The sequence below is a fragment of the Podarcis erhardii genome (genome assembly GCF_964252035.2).
Source record: "Podarcis erhardii genome assembly, chromosome: 6".
Classification (NCBI taxonomy): Eukaryota; Metazoa; Chordata; class Lepidosauria; order Squamata; family Lacertidae; genus Podarcis; species Podarcis erhardii.
In genome coordinates, this window is record NC_138510.1 from 58,858,243 (window position 1) to 58,872,934 (window position 14,692).

General features: G+C 44.3%; 1 protein-coding gene across 1 annotated transcript; it reads right to left on the reverse strand.

The window, feature by feature from the left end:
• Positions 1-966: 966 nt before the first annotated feature.
• Positions 967-14,302, reverse strand: DHCR24 (24-dehydrocholesterol reductase). Its single transcript, XM_081867079.1, has 9 exons — positions 13,995-14,302; positions 10,277-10,432; positions 7,845-7,950; positions 7,499-7,617; positions 7,148-7,411; positions 5,934-6,077; positions 4,779-4,976; positions 4,454-4,632; positions 967-4,015 (listed from the first exon to the last, which is right to left on the reverse strand). The coding sequence occupies exons 1-9, from the start codon at positions 14,223-14,225 to the stop codon at positions 3,862-3,864; spliced, it is 1,551 nt and encodes a 516-aa protein (XP_081723205.1). The 5' UTR covers positions 14,226-14,302; the 3' UTR covers positions 967-3,861.
• Between the last annotated feature and the right edge of the window lie 390 nt (positions 14,303-14,692).

Consider the following 14,692-nt stretch of genomic DNA (forward strand, 5'->3'; position numbering starts at 1 on the left):
TATCAGAAGCACCAGTACATGCTGGTTGATGGTGATGGAGGAGGAGGAGGAGCTTCTTGGCTCCAGTGTAATACCTGAAGTTAACTTGGCAGGTGTACAATGTATGTGCACATATAAACCTTGTGCAATCCTTCAATGCAGTCACACGAACAGAAATAGCAGCAGTTGCTAGAGATATAAGACTGTATCCCGACAGGGATGATTGGCATGAATACAAGTACAGTAGTTGTGTTTCCTATCAATTTGTTGTTTCATTGATGATTAACACCATTGAACATTTTCTTGCTTTTTTGTGGGTGGGCATATTCCCTAGAGATCTCATAGGGTAGCATTGACTGTCACAGCATTTGAACACTAAATGGTTCAATCCTATTTGGTGTATGAAAAATTCTATTTAACTAGACCAACATGAGCCAACAGGATGCGTTCCAGATGTTGATGCAACTACAAGGACCATCATCCCTGACCATGAGGTCAACAATGTTAAGAGGGAACATATTCATTACTTCTGAATTAGAGAGTACTGAAGCACAAGGAATTGAAGTATTAATTCATTCTGTCAATTCCTTTAAGGACATTTTATTATACTTCTGAATAAATGTTAACTTGCACATAATGTGGTAAAATAATGCCAGGCAAGACCCTGTAGGAATTTATGGCAAGGTTTACTTTTGAGACATTTTATAGTCTAATGGAGGCATATTTTTTTTTTTTAAGGATGCAATATAACATATTCTATAAATATGGATGTGATCCCAGGATTAGAAATAACAGTTAAGTCTAGGAAAAAGCTAAAGATTGAATTTTGATAGCTTCAAAAATCCTATGAGCACTTCAAAAAGCTCCTGAACCCAGCTTCTATGAAGACCTACTTGAAAGTTTTCAAAGAGTTCTGCCCAATAAATGACATTTCCAATGCGTCTTCCATTCAAAGTGACTTGAGATAATAGAGACGTACAGCAAAGATCTTCTCAACACCATTTTATTCAATCACATCAAAATAGCATATTTTTTTTATGGTCGTAGCGCAAGTTCTGCCCGAGAGCAGCAGTACAAAACAGCTGACAGTTGCAACGTAAGTACACTGTGGCTGCTGGTATAAAATTAGGACATCTGAGTGGTTGGGACTCTTTTTCACTATGGTTGTAGCAAGAGGACAAACACACTTGCAGATACAGCCTTTGATGAGAAACAGAACCGTGTGTGACACAAAGACATACTCTACAGATTACAGACTCTGGCACTCCCCCCCCCCCTTTGCCTTTAGAACTCATTCCTGCACAGATAAATAATGGCAAGCATGGATTGCGCTGTCAACTCTCAGTCCATTTCTGGATTCAACCTATGCCCAACACACTGGCACAGCTACAGTGGTTTTTTACTGCTACTGCCACTTCCTACTCTCACAAACATTTGTTTTTCAGATGTGCTACAGCAGTATATGCAGGGCTTTCCCCCATCAAGGAATAGTTATCAGATGGATCAATCTAAATGCATGTGCATTACTGAGTAGCTAAAATATGCTTGTTTATTCTCTTCCAATAAATAAAACCATCAGCTGGTCATAAATAAAACCCCACAGACAGTAAGATGTTTCCATATTGTCTCACCAAGCCGAACATTTCTCCCTATGTTCAGATAAATAATTCCACATGAGAATTTTTGAGTCTTGGCTAGTCTTTGGATCAGATTTTGGTTAAACTTGGTGCAATGAAAAGGAAAGAAGAAACCCAAACCCACTTAACCTCTGTAAAACTGATTACACATGTGAAGCGAGTTTTATTATGGGGAAGTTCATGGCCCCAGCTAAACTTAACCTATTGCTATTACATTAAATTTTTAGGAAGCATTGATGTTAGAGGCGTTGGGGGCTTATTGCTTCGGTGCAGAAGCTTTACCCTAACAGAAAAACCACTAGCTTGTAGAATTGTGAAAAAGAAAACAGCCATGTTAACATTTTAACATTAATCAGAATGTATGGAAAAGGAGGGCACACATAAAAGTAAAGTTGAGGCCCGCTCCTCTCTCACTAGTGTGCAACCCAAACCCCTGGACCACTAAGGCTAGGTTTAATGAATTGTAGCCACTGCTACTTCCACAGCCCTACTGACAACACACCAGCCAGTGTGGAAGAAGCAGGGGGCAAAATTCCCCCTCACTAGAACAGCTCCCAGGCTGGGCTGGTGGCCTAGTTTGGGCCTGTGGCTGTCAGCAGCTGGGATGGCTCAGGATCCAGTTGATCACGTGTTGGTCTCCCAACCCCAGGTTTCTGCTGAATATCACCAGCTGTATCTGTCACCCACCTTTTGAGTGAGCACTTTGGAGGGCTTGATAGATGGCAACAGATCTCTCTCGCTGACAGATTTAGGCAGAAGGACAGCTCTGCTTCATCCAAACCCTCTGCCTTTTGTTGGGCAGGATGAGGGTAAAGAGGATGAAGAAATGGTATCCGTCCTCCTACAAGGCTGGCTGCGTGCAAGTGTGGCTTCTGGATGTACGTGGCTCTCTTAAGGCTTACTGAAAGTAGGACTTGTGGGTAAATGTGCATAGGATTGAGTTACATCATACAAAAGCTTAAGTTTCCTTTCATCTACATGTGGGGTGCATGTTCCGACATTTTAAAAATCTGGATATCTATTCCTACCCCACCCGCATTTCCAAACGCTAATGAAGTCTAAAAAATAGGATGGCTAAAATGATCCAGGTCTCTTCCAGTTGATTAAGGCACTAAAAATAAAAATAAAAACTTCCTAAAAATAAAAGATACCCATGGTGAATACTGCCTTTCAAACTAAAGTCATGTGCATCATCTACCACACAAAACCCATAATTTGCTACACATTTCAAAAACAAAATAAAGCCTAAATTAGTTAGGCAACAAAATGAAACCACTTTGCTCAGTGTCTGATCAGTGTTGATCTTCTCCATGTATTATGAAAAATGAGGCCACTCTTGCATTTCTGACAATCCATTTAAACTGCTAATCCAGTGTTTGTTACCCAAAAAACAGATAATCATAGCATATTCTGTATCCTGTAGCAGCAGCAGTGATACCAAAAAGCAACACAGGAAAACAAACAAACAAAGGCCATCCAGCGGTAGTTTGCACTGAAGACTTGTAGAACTGGGGGCAAGAGGGAGAACAGACAAAAGCAACATCATTTATAAACAGGAAAGATAAATGCATCAATCCCTCCACAGTGCATACCAGCAAGTCTTCCCCTGCATCAAAGAAACCTTGATGGACACAACTAAAGAAAAATGTAATTCAAAGTAAAAGAGAGAGGCTGAACAATTCAAATTGCCTGCAAACCATAACTTCCAACGCTTTCAGACAGACAGGTCTACAACTGTGAATCAATGCATGGTTACTTTTAACAATTCAAATGGAAATCCTGGGAAAGCTTAGTGATATGGTATAGGCAACAGTGACGTAATTTAAAGGCAGTCTCATTTGGCAGGTATTTGGCACTACCCTCGCGTAGAGGTGATGTTCTAAATTACAGGATCCCATCCCATTACATTTGTAGTAGTGAAGCTCCTATCAAACTCCCACTGGCAATTGCTAGCTAGACTGCAGTTCTAGCATCCTCAAAACTCAGATTTTTCCCATTTTTCTACAGGAAACCACTAAAAGATCTATAGCAAACCTATAATTAAACTTTATAGGAATTTCCATTTCTAAGCTATAAGATTATTAAGTGTAGATTTTTTTTCATATAAAGGCAGGAGTTTATATCTCTTAAATCACAAATATGCTTGAAGTCTTTGGGACAGCAACAACATGCTTTCGTTAAGGACAGAGCAATTAGTTATTGTAAAATCCAGCTTCACCCAATTTCTTGCTCAGGTGAGTCCGATTTAATGTCTTGCAGATTTGCAGATTTTATCATACACCTCTGGAAAAGCATCATTACAATGAAGTTGCTTCCTCAGCTTGTGGTACAGCGAGCCATCAAACATTTCCCAGAATTCCTCACGGGTCATATAGCAATCAGCATACAACATCTGAAAACTAAAAGGAAGAACGAAAAACAGATCTTAAAATTGATGCATCAGAAGGCCGCAGAAACTATTGCTCATTTCTTAGAGCAGGCTATTTTGCCAGCACAAACGTTCAGATCTTATCCTAAAGGAACCCTTATGTCTAGTCCCCAGTACTCCAATAGAACCCCATGAAACCAATTCTGAATTTTAGAACAGAAAACACTTCAGACTGCCCAGTAGCCCCAAAAGGGAAGTCTGTCATAGCAGCTTATAATGAAGCACGTTTTTGTTAAATAATATATGCCTTCAGGTAAAAAGGATCCTTAAAAAAACCCTGACCAATAAAAAATTAAGTTAAAATTCTTTTTGTTTTTGCAACATCATCATGCAGCAAGCTGAAAAGGTAACTGCAAGAGAGTTCTCCTAACAACATGAGAGAATGCCCTTTCGGGACTTAGACCCTTACCCATGAACACTCCTTACAAACTTTTCTATTTGCCTGGTGGAAGCCTTAGCTTCGAAGTATTTTGTTTTGGGCTCTCCGTAGGCTCCCACGTCCACATAGAGCTCTGCTTCATCTCCTTTTGGGTGGATCATGCCAGGGTTATTGGGCAAGATGAAGGGGCAGAGCCACAGAGGATAAACCTAGAGACAACGGAAGAACAAAAAAAATCATGACAAAGCAATACATGGGAGCCACTACCCAGCCCTTCTGAATCCTGTAGTTGAGACATGTTTTGTTTAACTACTGCTACTAAGAACAACCTAGAAGGTAGGAAAGATGCTCTTACTTTGATGTCACTGTGGAAGGTTTCGATACATTGCTCAAGGCTTTTCATGGGGACCATCATGTCTTGTACAACGTGATGCTGCTCATAGAGCTTCCGAATTGCTTCTCCTTGGGTCAGTTTTAAGAGGGAGATTTTAGGAGGAACCATCCAACCAAACAGGTAGCGGAAAACAGGATTATTGCCAAATGGGATGATATCCTAGAAAACAGACCAAATGCATGTTGTGAGAAAGCTACGCGTTTCAAATCTGGATTGCCGACTTCAGAAATAACTGTCTACCTTAAAAAACTTCACCTCAACTCTTTTTCATCATTCATTTATTTTAACAAAATTCACATGCTGCTTGATTGAAATAAAACCTGTACAGTGGTACCTCGGGTTAAGTACTTAATTCGTTCCGGAGGCCCGTTCTTAACCTGAAACTGTTCTTAACCTGAAGCACCACTTTAGCTAATGGGGCCTCCTGCTGCTGCGCTGCCGCCGCATGATTTCTGTTTTCATCCTGAAGCAAAGTTCTTAACCCAAGGTACTATTTCTGGGTTATCGGAGTCTGTCACCTGAAGCGTATGTAACCTGAGGCATATGTAACCCAAGGTACCACTGTATGCAGTTTACAAAAATCAAGTCGATTACAATTACTAGTGGCACTAATTAGTACATACAATAAAATAAAATAAAGCTACTGCACATATGGATTTAGCTAATTAGCGACTAATCCCACATAACATTGGAAGGATCTTCTGTGCAGTGAGCTGCATCAATATGATGCTTTTCAGTCTGGGGAATGACCGCAACCATTTTTCCAGTTTGCTCACATTGGCGCTTACGACAAGCCCTGAGGGGAAATGCCTACCCTTTGCTCCTGTGGCTTGAAATCGAAGGGCGTGGGCAAATGAAATTTTTTTTTGCCCTAGCCGCTGATCAACTGATATCAGGCAACCAACAGGTAGGCAGCTGTCAAACTGGCCCATGGGAACTGGGACACGTCAGCTGGTCAGATCTAGTTCCTACCCTGATATATAATATGGGGAAGAAGTTTGGCCTAGTCAGCTATTTTGCTAACTAGGTTTATCATTACCAGAGAGAGGGTTGAATTGATAAGGATGTGTCTGTGGGCTTGACTGACAGCAAATATGGCACGAACTGGAACCTTACCTGGAGCTCCCAGAATATGCTCCGTGTATGCCTGTGATAGTATTGTCTTGCAGGGATATATTCCATTCCCGTCTTGTTAGCCTTTAGATAGTTCTCCACATGCTTGAAAAACCATGGCTTGTAGTAGCATCCAATTCTGTTGATCTTAAGATAAACAGAAACACAATGAACACACCAGCACAAAAGCTACTTTGCCTGAAGGCAAAGTTTCATAACGTGGCTCTAATTACAGCTGCAATTGAATACAAGTTCTTTTAATGTTCAGCACATTTCTGCAACTGTTAAGAGTAAGATTGCCAAGGAAACACCAACAACAGGTTGTGTTGATCAAGGGTCGCTATGAGGGTTGCTGTTCCAGATGTTGCTGCACAACAATTCCCTCCACCCCTAAGCATTGGCCAGCAATGGCTGGGGCCGACTGGAAGTTCAGTCCAACAACGTCTGTAGGGTGACACACTGTCTATCCTTGATGTCAAGCCATGCAATGTACATCATTTACAGGCAAATGTCTGTATGCAATCAACACTGGCAATTTTTTTTGTAGATAAGAACTGCCTACAGGCCAATTCTGTGCACTTCTATCAGGCAGATTGGTTTGCCCCAGGCCTGTGGGAGAAATAGTTTTGTAGAATGACCAGATTAATTATGTGCAAGACATTCCACTCATGGAATTGATCTGCCCAGTATTTTGTTAAACTAGTTTAACAGTCACTCCTCCATCCAGAGAAGCATGGGAACTACTGTTCTGTAAGGGAGGCTGAGCTCCAAAAAAGAATTCGCAACACTCTCAATGAACTACTGTTCTCTAGGGGAAGCTATGGCATTAAAAATACCATAAAAACTAAAGGAAGCCTGTACTGCAGATGGGCTCTCTAAACTTTAGAATCAATGAAGGGCAGAGATTGGTTTTCAGAGGCAAGTTTGGCTAGTTCTCCCCCCGCCGGTGTCCTATTTACCTGAAGAAGTGAAAGAATCATAGAATCATAGAATCATAGAGTTGGAAGAGACCACAAGGGCCATCGAGTCCAACCCCCTGCCAAGCAGGAAACACCATCAGAGTACTCCTGACATATGGTTGTCAAGCCTCTGCTTAAAGACCTCCAAAGAAGGAGACTCCACCACACTCCTTGGCAGCAAATTCCACTGTCGAACAGCTCTCACTGTCAGGAAGTTCCTCCTAATGTTTAGGTGGAATCTTTTTTCAATGTTGTTACCTTACTATGATCAGCTTCATTGGTCAAAACTCCGGTCATTATGACAGCTTCTTCTAAAGAATAAACCAGACCCTCCACAAAATGGTTTTCTTTCTTCTCAGATTCTTCAGCAAATCTCTTGCAGATTGTCTTCAGTCCTCTCACAGGCTCATAATGCAGCTTCACATATTTTTTCGCTGGGATCATTTTTATTTCTGCTGCCACCAGGAAGCCCAGTGTGCCACAAGACCAAGGAACTGCATAAAATAGGTCTGAGTTCTCCTCCTGCAAAAAGCACGCAACACTAAGGCGCATACAGATACAGAGCAGGAATAATGTCACAAACCACAGCAAATTAGAATGTTATCTTACATGTGTACATCTCACATGGCTCCCATCAGCAAGAACAAGTTCATAGGCCACGCAGGAATGCTGAAACAGTCCATAGATGTGGGAGGATGATTCAATACCAGTCCCCATGATCAAACCACCTGAACAAGAGATCATTGCACAACAATCACATGAATTGTATTTTCATTTTCCAGAGGACTTACTTAAATAACAAGTGAATTTTCACAGCTTGGGAATCATACAGTGAGCATTAGATCTTATGCATCACAGAAAAGTATAAAAATAATTTGCTTTTAATTGCTAAGTGGAACTGTATTGAAATATTTAAGAGTTGTAGTTATATTTTACAAATCCCAAGACCTCTCACCTACAGTAAGGTCATCAAGTTCTGGTACCACTGGAATAGTCCAGCCTATGGGGTTGAGGTGTGCTGTTAATTGTCCCATTGTGACCAAGGGTTCCACACGGACAACCTAAGGAAGAACACATTTTATATGCCAAGACTGAATGCCGCCATCAATACAAATTTGATGCCGAAGCAATAACACAGAAATGCACTCTGCCCCATCATTTGGTGCACACCTTAAAAGTTACCTCGGTCTTTGTGAATCAGGAAACACAGTGGAAAAGAAATACTTTAAAAAGGTTAGTGTTGCAATCATGCTTGCCTATCCTGGATGTAATTAGGCAAATTAGAATCATAGAATTGGAAGAGACCACAAGGGCCTTCGAGTCCAATTCCCTGCCAAGCAGGAAACACCATCAGAGCACTCCTGACATATGGTTGTCAAGCCTATGCTTAAAGACCTCCAAAGAAGGAGACTCCACCACACTCCTTGGCAGCAAATTCCACTGTCGAACAGCTCTTACTGTCAGGAAGTTCTTCCTAATGTTTAGGTGGAATCTTCTTTCTTGTAGTTTGGAACCATTGCTCCGTGTCTGCTTCTCTGGAGCAGCAGAAAACAACCTTTCTCCCTCCTCTATGTGACATCCTTTTATATATTTGAACATGGCTATCATATCACCCCTTAACCTCCTCTTCTCCAGGCTAAACATGCCCAGCTCCCTTAGCCGTTCTTCATAAGGCATCGTTTCCAGGCCTTTGACCATTTTGGTTGCCCTCCTCTGGACACGTTCCAGTTTGTCCGTGTCCTTCTTGAACTGTGGTGCCCAGAACTGGACACAGTACTCCAGGTGAGGTCTGACCAGAGCAGACCAAATTACAACTAGGAAACCCGTAGCATGAATGCTTTAAGACTGAGCAGCACAACAGTACTTTCTGCAGCAGACAAGGCAGCTAAGGTTGCACCAAAAACTTGAAAATTTGGCCCAAGAAACTCCTGTCTGCACTGTTTATCACAAACATATATACTAGTGCATGAACAAAGTGTAGGGTCATGCCTCTGTTCCTGGCTATTGTACCTTCCACTTGCTAGGCAGAGTTGTGTAAGCCAACTTCCCATGAACAGAAGCCTCATCCTTCAATTAGCATACAGAAATGGCAGGTTTCATTTCTTTCACAATCAAGCAGTTATCTACATTGATCTCCTTCTTTAATACAGTAATAATAAATGCATTTTGCAGTGGTTCCAACCCTACCTTTGGAACTGAGTCCAGAGAGTAGCACTGAGAGTGCCTTTCAACCCCTTGGTGGCTACATTATGAACTTGCCACAGTGTACTATCTTACAGGTATCTCCAATGCAATTTACCATATTTTTCGCTCTATAAGACGCACTTTTCCCCTTCTAAAAATTAAGGAAAAATGTGTGTGCGTCTTATGGAGTGAATGCAGGCTGCACGGCTAAGCCAGAACAGGGAGAGGGAGCGCTGTGCAGCGCTCCCTCTAGCTATTCTGGCTTTTGGATGGCCCCACGAAGCTCCCCGTGCCCTGCGGAGGCTTCGATCAAAGCTAGACCAGCTATCCCACCGGCTATCCCAGAAGCCAGAACAGCAAGAGGCTATCCCAGAAGCCAGATCCCTCTTGCTGTTCTGGCTTCTGCGATTCAGAATCCCCCCCCCCTTGTTTCCCCCCCCCCCAAAACTAGGTGCGTCCTATCGTCTGGTGCATCCTATAGAGCAAAAAATACGGTAATATCTACATGAAGCTATTGGGATCGGTCATTATGAGTTTTGGGGCAAGGTGCCATCAGTATGCTCATGAAACTCAGCTCTATCTCTGTAACATCTGAAGTGGGAGAGGCTGTACAGCCCCACTTAGATGCAGTGGTGAAATGGATGAGGAAAAACAAGCAGAGCTTGAATCCTGCCAAGGTGAAGGCACTGAAGGTGAGTAGTTCCCACATCCAAGATGCGTAGGCAACTCTCCATAAACACAGAGAAGTAGTGGTCAGTGGGATGGCAGCGTTTACTTGCCCTTCCGTCACTGGTGTTTCTACATATTACTGGGAGGGAGACAGGAAGGTGCAAGGAGTGCCAGATTGATTCCACCAATGAGTTTGCACTGCGCCAACCTGGCCCCTTGCAGTAAGCTGGAGTGACATGAGGTCAGGTAAGTGCTGCTGCCCCACTGCCTGCTACTAAGACAGAGTGAGCAAAAGATAGCAATTCTGAAGACACCAGCTAGTGGGGAAACATCCTCAGTAGTATTGCCACACCAGAGGTCCTGTGTCCCAAGGTCTGATTCTTCCGCTTCGAAATCATGTGCTTCATCCTTGGTCAGGCACCTCAAAGAGGACCAGAAAGCACAGAAACCAACAGGCTCAATGATGTTCAGCAATGGCCACATCCCTTGAACAAAAGCTCATCACTTAAATAGAAGGATCAATTCCAAGCTTACCATTCTCTCAGTGTCCACTTCCAGAACATCCATCAAGTTGATTGTTATATTTTTAAGTGTCTTCTTGTACTTTCCAACACGAAGAGACACTGTAAGCCAGCCAGGACGTCCTGTGCACATATATGTTTTTAGCCCTTCTTTTTTCCATTCTCGTACCTGCAAGAAAGGAAGATTAATTTAACACCTTATATATAACAACTTGATGTTGTTTTTGCAAGTAAACAGATCTGCATCTGAGAAAACTGATTCTGACTAGAAGAATCCTACGTACACTTCCCTGGAAGTCCCATTAAATATAATGGGGCAACTGAAAGCAAACATTTACTTAACAAAATTTATATACTGCTAAATTTAGAAAACCTAAGCCAACAGTTCCTGAACTCCCCCTCCCCCAGATTACTTGGAAATTCTTGTAGGTCTTGGTGGACTACTTAATGGTTTTTCTGCCTGTTCTCAAGATAGTACCTTTAACACAAAAGGTTTTAAAATTTGCATTGGTATTGCAATTAAGACAGAATAAGAGCCTACTAGGGCTGTGTTCACACTCCCACTGTGCTCACTGCCATTCTGGTGCAAATGCATCCTGGACTTTGTTACACTACTGTTTTATGAGTTTCTCCCCAAACTAGCTTCACACTGATTGAGAGTCCTTAAGCCATTTGCAATTCATCTCCAGCCAAGGTGTGAACACTTCTACATAGGGAAAAGGTGTCACTGCCTGCCAATGCACTCTAGTGTGTACACAAACAGACACAAATCTTACACTAGTGGAGCCATGTTGATGTGAAAAGCTGGGGAGTGGGGACAGAATGAGCTGTGCTGCGAAATTCACTGGGGCAGTGGAAGGGACTTCACTGAGCTTTAAAGTGGTAATGTGAACATCTGAAAAGCATGACAGCACAGGCCAGTCTGGCCTTGTTTGCACTGTGATGAGCAGAAAACTGCAGTGTGAGGTTAAAGTATCTCATGCTAATGAACCCCACGATGATGATTATACAGTGCCATTGGTGTGCACCGTGTTCTTCTAGCTCTAGCACAGTGTTTCCCAACCGGTGTTCCGCGGCACACTAGTGTGCCGCGAGACGTTGCCTGGTGTGCCGTGGGAGGGAGGCGGGCGAGTCGGGCGGCGAGAGGCTAGGAAGCAAATGGATTGCGAAGTCTGCCAGGTTCAGATTCGGGTCTCGGCTGTTTCTGGCAAGTGCAGATTCGGGTCTCGGCTGTTTTCGGCAAGTGCAGATTCCGGACTCGGCTGTTTCCGCCGGCCCAACTCGCCGATCCCGCGCCGTACGTAAGAATTCTCGAGGAAAGGCGCAGGCGCATTCCTCCTCGGAGAGAGCGGCCGTTGGCGTCCAAGATGGCGGCTGTGCTGGCTGAGGGGAGCGCGGGCGGCGCCGAGTCCGGGGCAGCGGCTGTTCCGCCCATGGCGGGGCTGGAGATGGTCCAGCAGGGAGCCGAAGCCCGGGTCTACCGGGGCCTCTTCCTAGGCCGGCCAACTGTGGCGAAGCACCGCTTCCCGAAACATTACCGGCACCCGCTGTTGGAGGAGCGCCTGAGCCGCAGGCCCGCTCGCTGCTTCGCTGCCGGCGGGCAGGTGGGCGCGCCTCGAGACTGGACTGCGCGGGGCAGGGGCGCGGGCTGGGATTCCATCTCCTTTAAATTGCATGGCCGGCCCACCTCTTTGCAAGGAGTGCGGTTGGGAATTGCAAGCAAAGCAGCCACGCAGCTCGATTCCAGTCGTTAGTGACCGAAACTAATCCCCCCCCCCCCCCCCGCTATAGGCAAGGAAGCTGAAGACTGGTTATGGAAGGCGGTGGGCTGGTGGGCTGGTGGGCTGGTTTGCGAACATTTTTCAGAAGCCAAACGTGCTCCATTTTGCGTGCCATGCTTCTGTTTTGCGGTCTGTCTGCTTTTGCTGTTTATTTTGCATTTTTGTCTTTCTGACTTTTTTGTTTTGTTTTTGTGACTGATTGATTGACTGATTGTGTGACTGCAGTACATTGTTTATTGCTTTCATTTTATGGATCAATGGTCTTTATCGATAGTAAAATTCATGTTAAATTGCTGTTTTAGGGGTTGTTTTTAAATGTCTGGAATGGATTAATCCATTTTGCATTACTTTCAGCCAAACAGGCCCAGGTTGCGCACTGAATAAAGTATTTTATAATTTTTCATATTTCTGTTTACTTACTATTTCATAATAAAGTAATTATAAAATACTATCTTTGTGTTTATTTGATTCCTATTAAAGAGAGTTACTTTATATATAGTCAATATAGGCACAGAGTTAATTTTTTAAACATTTTCTAATGGTGGTGTGCCTCGAGATTTTTTTCATGAAACAAGTGTGCCTTTGCCCAAAAAAGGTTGGGAAACACTGCTCTAGCATGTCTCCTCTTAATGGCCTTTTCTCTACACTAAAAAGCCCCAAGTGCTGTAACCTTTCTACACAGGAAGTTGCTATTTTCATCAACAGGAACGAAAAAGTAAAGGCTTGTTTGGTATAATGTTGTAATCATTCAACTTGTTTTTATTATTGCTTGTAAGCCGCTCTGAGCCCAGCCTTGGCTGGGGAGGGTGGGGTATTAATAATAATAATAATAATAATAATAATAATGATGATGATGACCTGTCAGGGAGACACATGGCACAGAATAGGCTCTCTGCAATTTGAATGCTTCCTGATTTATGGTTTCCCTAGCATCAGGCACATACCTACGCAAGCCACATATGGACTCCACTAATGTTTATGCCTGTTATCCATAAACAAGAGGACCACTGAAGACTAGGTGTCCCTTGTGGTCCTTTCCAACTCTACAATGCTATGATTCTATGAAGAAGATACTGTCTAGAGAGCAATAATGTGCCAAATACTGGCACTGCTTTCTTGCAGCACCTTTCCTTCCACCTACAATTGGTTTGTGTAACAGTAATGGAATGCCTTCTCTGCTGAAATACATCACTACAGTACTTGTATTGACCATCTGCCGGTTTCTGAAAACACACCTGTTTGCAAGATGTGTCCCTTGATATCTTCATCTGGGGCAACCCACTTAGATGAGCATCATCTGATTTTCCCACCTTTTAATTTTAATGGTACTGTTTTCTAGTGTATTTTAATGGCTGGGTTTTTTAATATTTTCTAAACTGCTCAGAAACCTACCCTAGCATTACATGGTATATAAGTAAATAAGATATTAATTTAGCACTGTATCACTGCTACAGGCCCACAGCTGATTGGTCAGGAATGGGGAAACTGACTCCAAATCACATCAGCCTCAGCTAGCAAAGCCAATAGCTGGGATGATGGTAGCTGTAGTCCAACATCATCTGGAGGGCCACAGGTTTCCCATCCCTGCTTTGGTCCAAGGGTGCAGCCAGAGATGCAACCCAAAGTAACAGGGCAACAACATAATTGTCATGATATCTCCTCTGAGTTTTTGTATGAGAAAAATTTCCAATATCAGCAATATCACAAAACTGCTAAAAAAGGGGGGGGGCACCAGACTCAATGGTTGCTGTGAGTAGTCCTGATCTGCAACTCAAGACTTCTATTTAGCCTCATTCAAACCTCTGGCCAACTTCCATGCTTGAAAACCTTTGCTCCAGGGAAGGAAGGCCAGAAACACCCAGAGTCTTACAGGAACACTGAACAGCCTGCGCTTCTTCCAACTTGTAAACCCTTTTGGGGGGACTTTCCCCCTCCGCCCGCCCTTCTCACCTGCTCCTGGATGTTGCGAACACGCAGGTTGTGCTGCCGCGGCGCGCTGTGCATCTTCTGCACCATCCAGGCGCGGAACTGGTAGTAGATGTCGAAGAGCACGGAGAGGGGCAGCAGGAAGAGGCAGACGAAGACCCAGCGGTGGTGGACCAGCACGTACCCGAGCCCCTTGTAGCGGGCCCACAGGATGAGCAGCAGAAGCCCGACCCCGAGAGACAGCAGAGGACCCATCGCCAACCCTCGCCGCCACTCACTCACACGCAACGCGCCTAACAACTCAAGTCGTTCTCCTAATCGGATCCGCTCGACAGCCGGCTTTGCACAGCCGGCCTCTTCAGTCCCCAGTTGGCTCACCTAGCAGCCACCTGTTCCAACAACCCCCGAGACCCCGCTACCCTCCGCCGCCAATTCCCACGTACAACGGTCAGCACCGTCTTAGCAGCGCCGCCGCCCTGTGCAAAGCAAGGCGGGCACTCGCCCCTCTCCTTTCCTCGCAACGGGGCAAGTCTCTTTACAGAGTATGTTCGGAGACCCAAGTTCAGAAGAACCGCGTCGGAGACGCACGCGCGCGCGCGCGCCTTCCCCACGACCGTGTCACACCCGCTCGCGGACCGGCGTCAACCCCAGCTCGCGAGTCGACCGTTCCTTGCGCTCCCCTGCACAGCCCCAACCCAGCCAACGCTCGGCGCTTAGCACCC

Coding starts and splice junctions, on each gene's coding strand:
- DHCR24 (XM_081867079.1), bottom strand. CDS start 14,225: ATGGGTCCTCTGCTGTCTCTCGGGGTCGGGCTTCTGCTGCTCATCCTG. Junction 4,633..4,778: donor CCTTCCACAGTGACATCAAA/GTAAGAGCATCT, acceptor CGTTGTCTCTAG/GTTTATCCTCTGTGGCTCTG. Junction 4,016..4,453: donor TTTGTAAGGAGTGTTCATGG/GTAAGGGTCTAA, acceptor TCTTCCTTTTAG/TTTTCAGATGTTGTATGCTG.